General features: G+C 41.6%; 1 protein-coding gene across 2 annotated transcripts; it reads left to right on the top strand.

Moving 5' to 3' along the window:
• Nucleotides 1-587: 587 nt before the first annotated feature.
• Nucleotides 588-14,363, top strand: LOC118385330 (AN1-type zinc finger protein 5-like). Of its 2 annotated transcripts, XM_035772389.2 has the most exons (7): nucleotides 588-716; nucleotides 814-909; nucleotides 11,462-11,637; nucleotides 11,770-11,884; nucleotides 12,063-12,163; nucleotides 12,292-12,420; nucleotides 12,571-14,363. In XM_035772389.2, exons 2-7 carry the CDS (start codon nucleotides 863-865, stop codon nucleotides 12,717-12,719), a joined length of 717 nt encoding a protein of 238 aa, XP_035628282.1. In that variant the 5' UTR covers nucleotides 588-716; nucleotides 814-862; the 3' UTR covers nucleotides 12,720-14,363. The 2 variants fall into 2 exon arrangements, with proteins under 2 accessions (XP_035628282.1, XP_035628283.1); XM_035772390.2 differs by lacking the exons at nucleotides 588-716; nucleotides 814-909 and adding an exon at nucleotides 4,400-4,567.
• Nucleotides 14,364-15,900: the final 1,537 nt, after the last annotated feature.

Below are 15,900 nucleotides of genomic sequence, written 5' to 3'. Positions count from 1 at the left end.
GCGCTCTCTGAGCTGAAGGGCAAAAAGAGACAGCTGGAACAGAAGATCAGCACCAAGCAGGACAGGTGGGTGGAAGACACACACAGTGTAAACGTTTAGACAATCAGCTTCGTATTTGTTCTCACATACCATTTACTCTTCTGTGTGTAGTCTTTGGCAGGGGGCTGAGGAAGAGACTAAGGCCCAGATCTCTGCAGTCAACTCCCAGAAGGTGTCCATTGTGGCTGAGTTCATGGCCCACGTGAAGGTACTGTCACTGGTTAATACTGAAGGCTCTATATACACAGATTCTATGTTACATGAGATTTGTATACTAAAACCCTTTATTTTTATTCAACTCTCTCCTTCTCTTTTCCCTTCTCCAGCTGAGGGCTAGGTTGAGTATGGAGAAGGTGTACATGGCTCTAGAGACTGTGGGCATGACAGCAGAGAAGACCAAGCTGGAGACTGACTGCAAGGAGGGCTCGGCTGAGCTCAGGGTCCTAGAGGTCACGCGCGCACACACACTAAACTATTACACAACACAATATTTAATGTATGTTTTGCTGAGTGCTAACCGTGTGTGTTTCCTCTTCTCCCCCTCGCAGCAAGCGTGTGCCATGCTGGAGCAGTGTAAGGCCTGTCTATTGGAGAAATGTAAGGGCTTGCTGAGGAGGGCCAGGGAGATCTGTAACATGGATCCTGGGAAGAGTTTTGTACCCCCAGACCTACACACGGTCAGTACAGTAACCTTGGCACATTCCATTCATTCTACCAGGTTAAATTCATTCCTCTATTCATTCATTTGTGTATTTCTTCATGTGTGTTGTGTAGGCCTTCAGTCAGATGCCCAACACTCTGGATGAGATGGATGCCATGTTGAATGAGGAGAGGTCCAGGGCAGAGTGCTTCACTGGCCTCTGTGAAAATGTAAGTTGGAAGGCTCCTCAAAGCATGCAGTGTGCTCGCGCATCAGGCATACCACACACCCCCGCAGGGGGGTAAAACCGCAGAAATGTTCTCAGCCTCAGGGCAAAATGTGTAGAATAGCAGGAAATTAGCTTTAAAACAGCAACATTTTCCCTCAGCCTCATGGAAAATGTGTAAAATATCATAAGATTAGCTATAAAACTGCACTTTTTCCTCTTTGCCCCATGGCAATGTGTGGAATTGTAGGAAGTATTTTTTTATTTTTTTTGCAGTATGCCCCACTGGTGTGTGTGTCTGAGATCATAGATTCTACCTCACTATTTAACCCCCCCCCCCCAACTGGAGAAAGAGCTGGATGACAAGAGCAATGCCCTTGACACCTACAGACAGAACATATCAGAGGTACTTCAGTGTTTGGATAGGTCAGATTTACTAGGCTTTTGCACCTGTGCAAGATTTAAATAGTTCCATACCTGATTTGAACCTGCGTTATCTTTTTCCTTCATATGTCTTGTTATTTCAATGCGTCATAAAAAAGCAGGTGCAAAATTGGTCTCTGAAAATACACAATCTAGAAAATCTGTGTGTGCTAGTGTACTTGCCTCAAAGTGCATGTTCAAGTGTGTTGTCTTACAGAGAGTAATGTTTCCTTCCTGAGGCCTTCGCCCTCTCTGTTGACATGCTAAGGAGTGCTGGCTGAACCCTCTTAAGCAACTGGTAGAGCAGATTACCAGTTAACGCTCTCTGCCATCTCGTGCCCTAATTTGGGGTTTGACAGAAAAAAAAGTATGCACAGTTTATTTTGGCATTGCTCCCCTTACACATTTGCTCAACTTATCTGTTTGTTTTTATATACTCTCGTCAAATTAATAAATATTTTGTATATACTGTTCGAAACACTGTTCAAATAAATGTTTTCTTTCAGATTTGTAGGACTAAGAAAAGTTAATTGTCAATTGTTTAGATGCAAGTGGGGAAGGGGATACCTAGTCAGTTGCACAACTATGCATTAAACCGAAAAGTGTATAACACACTTAACACGACCCCCCCACCCCCCTAAATCAGAGTGGTGCGGAGGGCTGCCTTAATTGATGTCATCGGCGCTCGGGGAGCAGCTGTTGCCTCGCGCAAGGACAGAACAACGTATTTTTCCACCTTGCTGGCTTGGGGATTTGAACAAGCAATCTTTCGGTTATTGTCCCAAAGCTGTAACTGCTAAACTATCTGCCGCACAAGCGCTGTTCAATTTTGGGTCAAACAAATTAATAATGGAATATTTGTATATTTCAGTGACCTCTAGCAATTCAGCGTGGCAAAAGACACATTTTATAAATGATTTTTAATGCATGTATGTTAGCTAATGGTTTTTGCTAAGTGCTAAGGACATCAGACACTGAAATCACCAAGCTTTTCCCTCACCCCCTCCCATTTGTATCAATGGTCTCTTGATCAACTTGGATACCTTTTGTCTATAAACCAGAGTGAAAATGTCATCATTTTGTTGCGCTCATCACCTCTGATCACATTATAGTGCAAAAGAGCTGGAAAGGCCTCCTATTGGGGGCCTGTGGGATTATTTTAAGATGCTCTTTGAAGAGGTAGGGTTTCAGATGTTTTCCTGGAGGTGCGCAGGGACTGCTGTCCTAGCTTCAGGGGCAAGCTAGTTCCATCATTGGGGTGCCAGGATAAGAAGTGATAGAGCTGAGCGGGAGCTGCCATCCTGTAGGTGTGGGAGGGCCAAGAGATCAGAGTTGGGAGAACGGCATGCTCGGGTTGGGGTGTAAGGGTTTGAGTATAGCCTGAAGGTAGGGAGGGGCAGTTCCTCTTGCTCCTCTGTAGGCAAGTACCATGGTCTTGTAGTGGATGTGAATGTCGACTGGAAGCCAGTAGAATGGACGGAAGAGCGGTGTGACATGGGAGAACTTAAGGTTGAACACCAGGCGTGCTGCAGCATTCTGGATAAGTTGCAGGGCTTTGATGGCACAAGCAGGGAGCCCAGCCAGCAGCGAGTTGCAGTAGTCCAGACGGGAGATGACAAGTGCCTGGATTAGGACCTGTGCGAGTTAGGGTCATACTCTATGGATGTTGTAGAGCATGACCCTGCAGGAGCCACTGCTTTGATCTTTGCAGAGAATGACAAGTTGTTGTCCAAGGTCACGTCAAGGTTCTTTGCATTTTTTTAATTGTTCAATTAGCTGGCCGCTCAACTATCTAAACTTATGGTCAAATTGCCTGCCGGGGGGCCCCCATTGATTCTGTTAGTCTGTCTCACTCAGATGTATATTAAAACATTTCTCTCCACCCTATGGCAAACTATGTAGAATGGCAGCAAACTTGCTTTAAAACTGTAACATTGTCTCCACCCCATGGAAAAATGTGTAGATTGTAAAAAAAATATTTATTTATTTGCTGTCAAGAGTGGGGCCACATGTTTTGCTTGCAATGTTGGGAGTAGGGATCTGGGTACGCAGACACCCGTGTGCAATTGCAGCCCCTCGTGATGAGTTCAGATTTGTTTGTGGCCCCCACCCCCATCAAAGTTGCCCATCCCTGATGTGAGGATATGACAGAGCCTGAGTGACTTGGTGTATTGACAGGGGGAGGGGGCCTAGAACCGAGCCCTCTGGGACACCAGTAGTGTGAGTACTTGATGCAGACACAGATCCTCTCCACATCACCAGGTAGGATGCAGTCCAAGTCCTAAAAGGACTACACCCAGTCCTAAAAGGGTGGAGAATCTGATGGTTCGCGTTAGCGGATAGATCTAGCAGGATGAGAACAGAGGAGAGTGTCCGTTTTGGCAGTGTGGAGAGCCTCTGTGACACACTAATTTACCAGTCAAAATGTGTAGATTTGCAGGAAATTTGCTTAACTTATCTCCACCTGTGGCAGAATGGGTAGTATTACAGGAAATGAGCTGTAATACTGCAAAAATGTGCTTAGGTCCTCAAAGGCTAGGGCCCTGATAACCCTCATGTTATATTGTCTTGTTTTTTCTTGTGTTCTTATATTGTTCCAGGTGTAGTTTCAAATGATTGTTCAATGCCATTACCGAAATTAAACTCTACCCAATATTATTTTCTTTACTAAAGTCAGTGCTAACATTAGTATCTAATTGTGTAACGCAAACAAGGTATTACTCAAGTTCGACATTATTTACTTACCTAATATACAGTCAGTGTTTACTCCGTTGTTTTTGTTGTTACACCGTGTCCAAGCCACGATTGACGTAAAAACGATGACGAATGATTACAGATGCTTTTTGGGGGCGTTGACTGCTCAAATTCACTGATTTCCAAAACATCCACTGACCGTCTTCACAATGGTTACATTGTAGCGAACACTTGTTCCGTATGTGTTAAACTATTAGCGACGACCAAAAGGGGTGCATGCATGCCCCTACTTTCCTCTCTTCCAACCATCGGGTCGCTATCTTCCATGACGTGTATCGCCACTCCTCCTAAGGCAACAAACGCAAAACCGGTGGACAAACAGTAGCGAGGCTAACCAGCTGGAGGGATTCAACTCCGACGGAGTCCTTAGTATCGCAGAAAGGGGGAACGGAGAGTCTGCCAGGGCTTTTCTAACACCGAACAACCCACGGAGCAAGAACCCGCGTATTCAATTAAGCTACTATAAAACTACACAGATAATAAAGGTAAGTGAAATTACTTTAAAAAATATATGCCAGCCTATGTTAGTTACTACCAGTTAGCTGACTAACAGTTGTTTACTGTGAGTGTGAAAGGATATCGAAAATGTATTAGCAAGCTAACGTTACAACCAGCTAGTTTTTACTTTTACTAGTTAAGGTAAAATGTCTTAACTATACAGGTCTAAGCAATTGTTATCCAGTTTAATGCATGGTGAATTATTAAGGGCAAACTGCTGGCTACCTAACGTCGTTAGCTAGATAACTTACTATTTTTGTTCACGAAGTGAAAATGGCTAGTTAGCGTTCCGTTTATCTAGTTTTTTTCCACGGGGGGGGGCAGAACAGTTTCACAGCGGAAAACAACCGTTAGGGACATTGGAGTTACTGTAACCACGACAGAACCGGCTAACTAACGTTACTACCTGAACCGGCAACCATCGGAGTTCGATGATGGTTGACGAGAGGGAACCTCGAATATCTTATATGGTTAACATAGCTAGCAAACAACGTCTGTCGAAATGGGCATCCATTTTTATTTAACCTACGTTAGATGTAGGTAACTAGTTATTGGTATACCGAAAGTATTTGTTCATCTTGAACTGCCAAAACAGGAATAGTGGCAGGAACAAAGACATGTCAAAGTGCTAACGCTAGCTATTAAGATATAGTGGTGATTTGCGAAGAACCACATTTCGCTAGCTAACGTTGGATATATTGTTGAATCATATATATTATTGATCATTGAGTAGTTAGCTACTACAATATGATCATGTCATGTATAGGTAGGAAGCAACGCCGTAGCTTTATTGCTATATCTAGTACAGTACGTTAGCTACCTAACGTTTGCCATTCCGACATCTAGCTAACGTTAGCTAGCATGACTCAGTGGATTTACAGAGCAGTCGAGGCCTCCACTGGCTGCAATGTCTGAATCGTTGGCCTGAGCTTTCGTTCCAGCTTGTTCGCCAGTCTACCTGGGTGGATTCATTATGTTGAGATGCATTATAGTTGTATTGTCTATATAACGTTGTCAGTTGGCTAACGTTATTTCGATATAAAGTAAACTTGTCCTTGGACCCTAACGTGGGGGGGTGGTGGTTGTGGCAGTAGGCAGGCAGCACATATTCCTTCATGTTGATTTTCATGTAATATATTATTTATAGCTAAACATCATATGACTGTTGGTTTATCAGTTAGCTAGCAACACACATTTCCTATCATTGCAAGACATATGCATGTGGCTTTGCAACTTGTAGGTATGTAGCTAGCCAACTCCACGATTTACAATAACACCTAATTATTCTGTGTTCATGACGCCGATGAGCTTCAGGTCTGGAGTTGGATGACCGTTCAAAAGTTTTTCCCCAGTTGTTTTGAACGCGGCATTATACAGTATGTGGGTTATTATTTTTGTTAAGTCGGATCTCCAGTCCGCCCACACTATTGTATAGTTGAGTTTAATCGGCTGGTAATGTAGCTAAAGATTAATCTATTGCTCAGTCAAACTTTAAGCGCCCTACATTCGTTCCTGTATAAATAAACAACCAATGCACAGTCTTGCTGTGCCAGCCGGCTTTTTGTGATGTAACCAAACCTTAGTGGGGCTTCCAGGGTTGCCTAAATATAGTCAGCCGAGCTGTTAGCTAGCGAGGTTGTTTGAGATCAGTGTGTCAATCTTGCTTGTAACAGGCGAAAGTGAATACCCCTGTCCATGTGAGTCAGTGTGGTGGGAGTTGGAGGACTCTAGATGGATAAAACCTGTTTTGGCATTGCCATTGATGTCACACACTACCCCATAATATAAAAGTGGATTTTTTTTATAGATGTTTGAATGAAAAGCGGACACTTTGAGTAAGCATTCAACCTCTTTTATTGCCAGCCTAAATAAGTTGTTTGCTTAAGTCACAAGTTGCATGTACTGACTCTGCAATAACTGTTTAATATGATTTATAAATGACTACCACATCTCTGTACCCCACACATACAATTATCTGTAAGGTACCGCAGTTGACCAGGGAATTTCAGATTCAACCACAATGACCAAGGGAGGTTTTCCAATGGCTTGCAAAACGTGGAGAATTTATTTATTTTTTGTCTTGAATCTGAAGCGAGTACCACTCATAGTATTTTCAAGCATGGTGGAGGCTGCATCATGTTATGGCTATGCTTGTCATCAGCATGGACAATATTTCAGCAGGACAATAACCTAAAACACAAGGCAAATATACACAGGTGTTGCTTACCAAGATGATATTGAATGTTCCTGAATGGCCTAGTTAGTGTTAACTTAAATCTGCTTGAAAATATATGGCAACTCTTAAAAATGGCAGTCTGGCAGGGCATAAAATGAACACCTGCCAAATGAGAGTAGATTTAGGTATTGGAGGCTACGGATGCTTATTTTACCAGCCACATTGGTGGGTGGTCAATTTGCAGAGCTCTAATGTGAGCATTACATGTGCGAATAGAGAGTTGAGTATGAGTAAGTGCGAGTTGCGATTTCTATTAGAAAAATGCTGCAGTGGCTGTTTTCAAAGTACAGTGTGTCACCCTTTGACTGGTACTGTATTTTGAAGGGGTTACAGAGATGTCAAGCAGGCGCTTTAGAGTTGTTTGATCAGTCTGGTGAGGTACAACACAAGAAACTACAGCTTAGTAATCACAATGACTAATTCATTGAGGAACGTATGTGTTTAATCAGGCTGTGTTTGTGAGCGCTGGACTGAAAAGACAGACATTTATGAGATGTTGAAAGATCTGTCACAGAAAAGGTGATATGCCTCATTTAAATGTTCAGAGAACTTGTGTAACAGCATTATTGTAAGAGGGCGAGCGCAAATAATTGCTTAAACCAAAGTATTCTAAAGAGCTACCATGTGTAATGTTAACAGACACCTATCATCTTAGTGTTGGTTTGATGCCAATGACAGATTGTGCCCATTACCGATACCAATTAAGATACTTAAAAACCTGTCACGGAATTTGTTGATGCATAGTTTCAATGGGGCCCACCCTGCAACACTTTTAATTGGTGTAGGTAATACTTTATTTTTGTACTATGTTTTCATGGAACGTGTAGACGAGTAACACCACTGTTTGAATCAACTTCGTTTCTACGTCATTCTACTACAACAAAAATCTATGAAGGGGAAAATTATTGGATTTGCATCAATGTAAGGGAATTTTATCGTAATTTCACTTAAATCAAAACTAAACGTTGAACTGACATCTGTTTCCAGTAGGTAACAACTTTTTTTTTTTTCGAGTCTGCTGCTTCAACTGATAGCGAAGAGACTCCCTTCGTCCAGGGTTGCCAGTTCAAGCGAATGTTTTTTGTCCAATGACCAATGACCAATCAAAACCTGCCCAAATGACATGAGAACTAAGCCTATTTTATTTATTTTTACAGCAAGGGAGGAGTTGCCATATCTATACAATGAGCAATTTTTTCATACCGTTATCAAGGTAATTAAGAAGGAATATTAACTTTTAAAAAATTAGAAGCAAAATTCAGGGTTCCTCAAAATAATTATTGCAAGCAAAGAATTTGCCCTTATTAAACTTGCCAGATCATTTTCCATTAATGGATGTCGATTTACTAACTCGCTTGATTGTTGTGATTAATCAATAAGGCACAAGGAGGTATGGTATATTGCCAATATACCTCTGTAACCTTTTGCGACTAGCAATCCCGGATCCGGGAGCGTAATCATAGCCTCAAACAAATTAGCATAACGCTAGACAAGCATTTGTGTAAGTTTATCATGGCATAATGCTATGCTAGGCTCTGCTGGCAGCAGGCAACATTTTCACAAAAATAAGAAAAGCAACCAAATTAAATCATTTACCTTTGAAGAACTTCGGATGTTTTCACTCAGGACACTCCCAGTTAGATAGCAAATGTTAGTTTAAAAAATATATATATATATTATTTATGTAGGCGAAATAGCTCCCGTTTGTTCATCATGCTTGGCTGAGAAATCGACCGGAAAATGCTACCACTACAACGCCAAACTTTTTTCCAAATTAGCTCCATAATATTGACAGAAACACTGCAAATGTTGTTTAGGGTCAATCCTCAAGGTGTTTTTAACATATATATTCGATAATCTATCCGTCGAAGCAATTGGTTTCTCATAAGAAGCGATTGGGAAAAATGGCTACCTCAGTATTTTACGCAAGATTTTCTGCGGGAGACCCCATGTGACCACTTGCTAAATATGGTCCCTTACAGCTATTCTTCAACGGAAACGTGTAAAAGACGTCACAATGCTGTGGACACCTTGGGGAATACGTGGAAAACGTAAGCTCATTCGTAGCTCATTCACAGCCATATAAGGAGTCATTGGCATGAGGCGGTTTTAAAAAATGCGTCACTTCCTGGTTGGATTTTTATCTGGGTTTCGCCTGTAACATCAGTTCTGTTGCACACAGACTGTTGCACACAGACTATCTTTGCAGTTTTGGAAACGTCAGTGTTTTCTATCCAAAGCTGTCAATTATCTGCATAGTCGAGCATCTTTTCGTGATAAAATATCTTGTTTAAAACGGGAACGTTTTTCATCCAAAAAAATTTAAATATCGCCCCCTAGTCGCAAGAAGTTTTTAAGGACTGTTCTTAAGCGCAAAGCAGAGTGCCTGGATACAGCCGTTTAGCTTTGTTATACTGGCCATATACCACAAACCCCCAGGGTGCCTTACTGCTATTATGAACTGGTTACCAACAGTAATAAGTGCTGTTTTGATATACCTGTGGTATATGGTCTGATATGCCACTGTTTTCAGCCAATCTGCATTCAGGGCTCAAACCAGGTTTATATTTGTATATAAATCCCCTTTGAGCATGTGCATAACTATAGATAAATCTGTCAGGAGTTTGAGATATGAAAGTTGGACAGAGAATCTCAATCTCTGAGCAAGAAACATTTGGATGAACATAAACTAATGTTCGGCTATTTTCTGGCAATTGTTCTCTTATGCGGTAGGTGTTAAGACTAAACTGTTATAAACGGCTCCATTTGCGAGATTTACTTGTTATTTCAATAGGCATATGACACAGACTAAAATCTGGGTTTATGATTCTAATTAAATGCCATAGTTTGCTTAGATAAAGTCAGGTAGCCTATAGGCCCACATCTCATTTCAGTCTACAGTAGACTAGATGTAAACTGAATGATTTAGCAGCTTACTTAGTTAAAATGAACAGACTAACTCAATATGCTTGTCAACAGCCAAGGTTCTGTAGCCTAGTCTGACTACTGTTACCATCAACCTAATGCGTTCATAAGATCACCAGGCTACAACAACAATAAACTGAATTTATAGGCCAATTTATTAAATTGTTTTGCCAGCTCCAGGTAGGCTATACAGGTGGCAGAAATTGATTTGACTCCAGTGGTATTGTAATTTCAAGGGCGTATACGTTAATGGGCTACCTGATGGCTAACAGAGACAAATATGTGATTATCCACATTTATGACCATCCCCCAATAAAAAGAATCACCCGAGGGAGTTCCACAACTTCCATTTCAGATTTCCACTCGTCAACTTCCAAGAATTGAGCATGCATAAATCACTGCGCTTGACAGCAGTCAACATTATAATGCATTTTAAACCTCCTCCGAGTGGATTTATGTCATGTGCCCAAAATCATTTTCCAGTGCTTTGTCTCCATTATTTCTTGATGTGCATCAGTTCTAGAGTTTTAATGTTTTCTGTAAAAAGGGTTGGAAATAGGTGTCTCCGTAATGACAATCTAAATAGCCTACCCACAACTGATAAAAAGATGTCACAATGTGTGTGTGTGTGTGCTGCTGCTCTCTTCTCCTTTCGCTCACGTGATTCAGCCAATAACTAGTGGTCTTTCAACCCACATGCACCCCTCTGGCCCTCCCCACCACTCACTCAGGAACTACCTGACAGTCTGGAGCAGGTCACAGTGAAATGTATATATTTTAAGAGAAATGCCACGGTGGCTGCGGTGCAACTTAGAAATAGCCCAAAAACCTACAACCCATGACCAATTGATTTTTGTCCACGACATCCTATTCAAAGGAGCCCGATTTGGCAGGAATACCGTGAACATGGCCACACACACACACACACACGTGGCTTTACTTGCCAGGTAGCCTAGTGGTTAGAGCATTGGACCAGAACCAAACCTTTTAGTTTTTTTCCTTCACAGCCCTAATAATTACCAGTTGGGGGGCCGTTCAAGTAGATTTTTCCTAGTCGTATGTGGTAAACATAGATATTGTGTCCCATTATTGAGTCTGAACACACCAGCAGCACCGTTGAAAACGAATCAATTTTGAAGTAAACAAACTGAAAGGGTGCATACTGTCATCCTAGTGTGTTTAAACTGGTATTAAGCCAATGATGGCGATTTACTGCCTCCTACACTTATTGAATGTTTGCGCACAAGTATAATTGTCTGATTCCTCCTGATGACCCACTCTGACCTTGATACACAGGGTGAGTGAGATCATTCAGGTTCAACTGTTGAAGTGGCAGTGCTTTTAGAATGGTGGCAAGCAGTTCAAGGCCACGGGTGCCAGGACAGCCCGACAAGGTTAAAATGCTGGAATATAATATTGCTTCTTTGTTAAGGGTTCATTTTCTTCTATTGGTACTGAATTTTGTCTGATGCGTGGCTGGACCAATACTGTAAACAGCTTTGTCTCACTAGCAATTGATTATGTTTAGACATTTGGCAAATGATAGGCTAATAACTGTACTAGAATCATATTAGAAGGGGCTCGCCATATGTCTCCATATGGCATAAGCCCCCATAAGAGAACCATTGTCTGCCTGTTTTTGACACATGAAATTCTGCCTGACTGTTTGTAGCCCACACGTCTCACTCTCTAATGAGCATGTCTGTTTAATTCTGTCCAGGGCAATTTACCCAGCAGAGATGGCACAGGAGACCAATCAGAGTCAAGCGCCCATGCTTTGTGCTACCGGCTGTGGTTTCTTTGGAAACCCCAGGACCAGTGGCATGTGCTCTGTCTGCTATAAGGACCACCTGACCAGACAGAACAATGGAGGAGTGAGCCCCCTGAGTGCAATGGGTAAGATCTGCCATTCCTCCATAAGCTGTTAATCGTTTTTGTTCATTTTTATCCGAGAAGTAGATGCCTTAAGACTCAGGTTTGCGGTCATGACCTTTTCTCCTAGTAAATCCAATAATTTGTATCATTTAGGTGGCAGTGTCTCCAGTAGCCCCACAATGGAGGCCTCTGCCATCCAGAGAATTGAGGCCACATTGAATAATGCTGCGGCGGCGGCTGCTGCTGAAGCTGATGCGGAAGCTGCCAGGTCAGTGTCAGTTGGTACTTAGAAATGACCGTGGAAACAATTCTTTAAGACCAATCCACACCAAATGACTGTCGCTTATCTTGCACCACGTTTGTTATCATTACATCTGAATGAGATGGCTAGTGTGCACCAGACGATTTGGAGTAAAACTTTTTAGCTTCTCTTTCTCTCACTGTAGTGGGGCAGCAGCTGCTCTTCCTGTTACCCAACAGATGACCGAGATGAGCATTTGCTGTGAGGAGGAAGGAGCATCGCCTAAAGCAGAGCTTGCAGAACCTGGTGGGTGTCTGACTCATATGGGTGTTCAGAGCCTCATGGGGGGGGTTACACGCCTGTTATGGGAGGTGGTTGTGAATATTCTCTGGGGCTGTTTTGAGGTCTTATTTTGCATTCCCCTATTTTTCCAGTGGTCACTCAGCCCATCGCCTCCGCTTCCCCTCCCAGCGCTGCCGGGAGTGACGAATCCAAATTACCTGAACCCGCCAAACCGAAGAAGAACAGGTGCTTCATGTGCCGCAAGAAGGTTGGCCTTACAGGTGAGCATTCCATTACTGCTTATTCAGTCAGTTACACCTCAAGAAGGCTGTAGCTTATGTGCTTCTATGATTTGAGTGTGATACACTGTACAGAGTTGGTATGAGCCAGGTCTATTAGTGTGACTCCCTGTACCCTTTTTAATCTGCCAGGTTTTGACTGCCGCTGTGGGAACCTGTTCTGTGGACTCCACCGTTACTCAGACGAGCACAACTGCCCATACGACTACAAAGCAGAGGCGGCCGCCAAGATCCGCAAGGAGAACCCTGTGGTGGTGGCCGATAAGATCCAGAGAATATAAGACCTTTTCTCACTTTGACCTTGAACACTGAGTGATTGGATTAAAAAAAGGACTCGTGCTGACCTGCGTTCTAAAGGACTAGTTTTTTAAATTACAGTATGGGGGGGTCCAGTTTCCTGCAATGCATGAACGATCACATTTTTTATTTTGTTTTCTGTTGGTGTCTGTGCTTATGATTAAAGAAAAATGAGAAAGCTCAAAAATGTTATTTTAGAATACTACAGACTAAAAATGTTGCTTTTCCGGTGATGCCTGGACCTGGCTTAATTCTCACTGTTTATGGGGGAGTCTGATTGTTGTCAAGTAGGCGAGCTGATGTGTTAACTACTTTTGTGACTGGCTATCTGTGTGTTGTCAAGATTTTTCTGAGGATAGTGGGGGACACTAGCCTATGAGACTGTTACAGCCCCGACCGGATCACTCCCGCAGTGGCAGGTCACAGCTGGCTTATGTTGGGAATAGCTGTTTTTGCTCAACTTCTCATAACTTGTCATGGTGTCCTCCATGGAGTCTGTTTTATATGTACTACCATACATGTTTGTTTCTGTGCTGCATGGGGCCTCAGTTCAGGGGAGGTCCTCAAGCACATTTCCCTATTGTGAGATAAGATGTGAAGTAGTGACATAAAAAAAAGCTTGATTTAGTCAACTAAAGAACATCTTGCAGGAGCTTATGAAGTTATCATCCAGTAGGCATGGTGAAAGAAACCAGACCCCTGACACTTGGACGATGGCTGGATGGATGTGTTCTATTCCAACCTTATTGGCTCTCATCAGAGATGCATCTGAATCAAACCGAATATCATTGTGTCATTACAAGCCTGCTCCACTGGTTCATTATTCTGGCAATGTGTGCTGCACTAAAAAAAAACATTGCTTAGGTTTACTTGTATCTGTTAAAGATTATTTCCTAAAGAAGTATTTAGGTTCGATGCTGTGATGCTCATTTGCAGGGGATACTTGGCGCTGCCTCTGATCAGGTGGATGGGAAATTGGAGGAAGACTTCCTGCAATGAGATCAAGGTCAGGTCATTTGACCTCACTCATCCAGCCACTTGGGTCATGTGACAGTGTTGATGCCCATTCTGTGTTTTTGTTTTCTCCCTTCTCGTGTCCATGTTTTTATGAGGATAAGGAGTGTTTTGCATGGGTTGTTGTATCAATGACAAAAAGCCTAAATGAACCAGATTGCTGAGGTTGGAAGGGTTAGGTCCACTAATCTTTTGATGAATGTTTCACTTCTGTTTTGTTAATTTTATTATATGTGTGCTGATATGTTTGATTATATTGTGGAGTGCGTGTCACATGCTATGTATTAAACACAAGTGTAGTGCAGTAGACTTGGATGGATGGTGGATGAGTATTGTGTATGTTTGTATGTATGCAAGTAAGTGCTTGTGTTCCTCAGTAGTCAGAACTGGTCCAGTGGACTCACTCTTGATTTAGATTCTTTTAGCTTTTCTGTTTTATTTGGTCCTGCTGTGAGATTTCACTTTAATATCTATGTTTTAATATTTTTAACCCTTTTTTTTTAGTTATGCAAGTTTGTACAAACCATTATTTATGTACTGCGCATTTAATCTTGTTACACAACATTACTGCAAAATTGTATCATGTAAATAAAATTATGTACAGAGATATAGAATCATGTAACCCGTGGCCATTTTATTTAACGTGCTATAAGCTAATTTAGTCTGTTTTCACGTTGAAGCTTTTAACATGTTGCAACAGTGAAGGTGATGCATTTACCAATGTCTCCAATGTCTTTGCAAGTACCAGTACGTAATTGCAATGGCTTGCTACACGGCCCATGTTATTTTACTATGCAGAGGGGCAAAGCCCCAAAAACTGGAGGTGCTGCTTTTAAGTCTGTATTTGAATTTATTAAGGATCCCCATTTGCTGCTGCTTCTTATCAATACCTCTCACAAAGATAAGTAGTGATACTGTCAACCTCTCCAGCTTCGAGCTTGAGATATTGACATGCATGTTATTGATGTTGGCTCTCTGTGTACATCAGATGGTCACTAGTCTTTGAGGTAGAGTCCAAGTCAAGTCTCAAGTCCCTTTTGGGAATGGCTTTCTGCCTGATGTGGGTTAGGTCTTGTACATTTACATGACTTAAATGTAATTTAGCAGACGCTCTTATCCAGAGCGACTTACAACTTGGTGCATTCACCTTATGACATCCAGTGGAACAGCCACTTTACAATAGTGCATCTAAATCTTTTAGGGGGGGGGGGTGAGAAGGATTACTTATAATTACTTGTAAACCTTGTAAATTATTTGAAGAGACTCCCTTGTTAATTAGTCCATACTTGTATGAAAGGAAGCACATTGGGTGCTATTTAAATCAAAATACATTTCCTTCTAAAATGTAGACAGTTTACATTGATAGTAATTGTACTGCATATGAAAAAAAGCAAACTCAACATTTTAAAGTGTATGGTATTTTGTGGAAGACATTGTCTATATTTCACTTAATTCTGTCACACAAACTGAAAATCTGTAGGCGAGGAAAGATAAATGACAAGTATGAATCTAAACAAATGACTGACAACTGTTCAATAACTGCACTACTAAAGTGTCCTATATATCAAGCATAATGACCTTTATCCCTAAAATATACTTACTGACCTGGACACTTAACAGAAATACAATTTCCTGTAACGAGAAACAATTTATGTCCTGTACCCTAAGATGGAGAACATGTCTATTGCAGACAGGTTACTTTTCAGAAAGATCAAGTTTGTCAGTGTTCTTGCACTGAGCCTGGCACGATGAGGGTGCATGAGGCCCCCATAACTACTCTCCACTGGGGCACTTGTGGCAGGCACAGCATAGTGGGCAGAAACATTTGATAAATATTCTTTCCTTTTTAATAATGCCACCTAGACCAGTCCAATAACCTATTTTTAAAATTAACACTTAGTAAACTTAAAGAGCATAAAGAACTATTAAGATGGTTCATTAGGTCAACAGTCAATGTGAAACCATGTCCGCTTAAAAAACTAACAAATGTCCAACATTATTTTTAGGAACAATTTCATAAATTTAAAGTTAGTTGCCAAACACTCATAATTATATAAATTACTGCATATTATTTAAATATGGCACGATTTCACATACTATGATAAACGATAGCTAACGTTTGCTTATCTTAACAAGCTTAACTTAAGATAA

Source organism: Oncorhynchus keta, chromosome 6 (assembly GCF_023373465.1).
Source record: "Oncorhynchus keta strain PuntledgeMale-10-30-2019 chromosome 6, Oket_V2, whole genome shotgun sequence".
In the NCBI taxonomy this organism is placed as follows: Eukaryota; Metazoa; Chordata; class Actinopteri; order Salmoniformes; family Salmonidae; genus Oncorhynchus; species Oncorhynchus keta.
Note: the sequence above shows the minus strand (reverse complement) of the source record. Positions and strands in the feature narration are given on the sequence as shown.

Bases quoted from the DNA above. Each gene is read 5' to 3' on its own strand.
- LOC118385330 (XM_035772389.2), top strand. From the start codon at position 863: ATGAGGAGAGGTCCAGGGCAGAGTGCTTCACTGGCCTCTGTGAAAAT. The intron at 11,885-12,062 runs GTCAGTGTCAGT...CTCTCACTGTAG, and splicing joins GCTGATGCGGAAGCTGCCAG to TGGGGCAGCAGCTGCTCTTC. The intron at 12,421-12,570 runs GTGAGCATTCCA...TTAATCTGCCAG, and splicing joins CAAGAAGGTTGGCCTTACAG to GTTTTGACTGCCGCTGTGGG.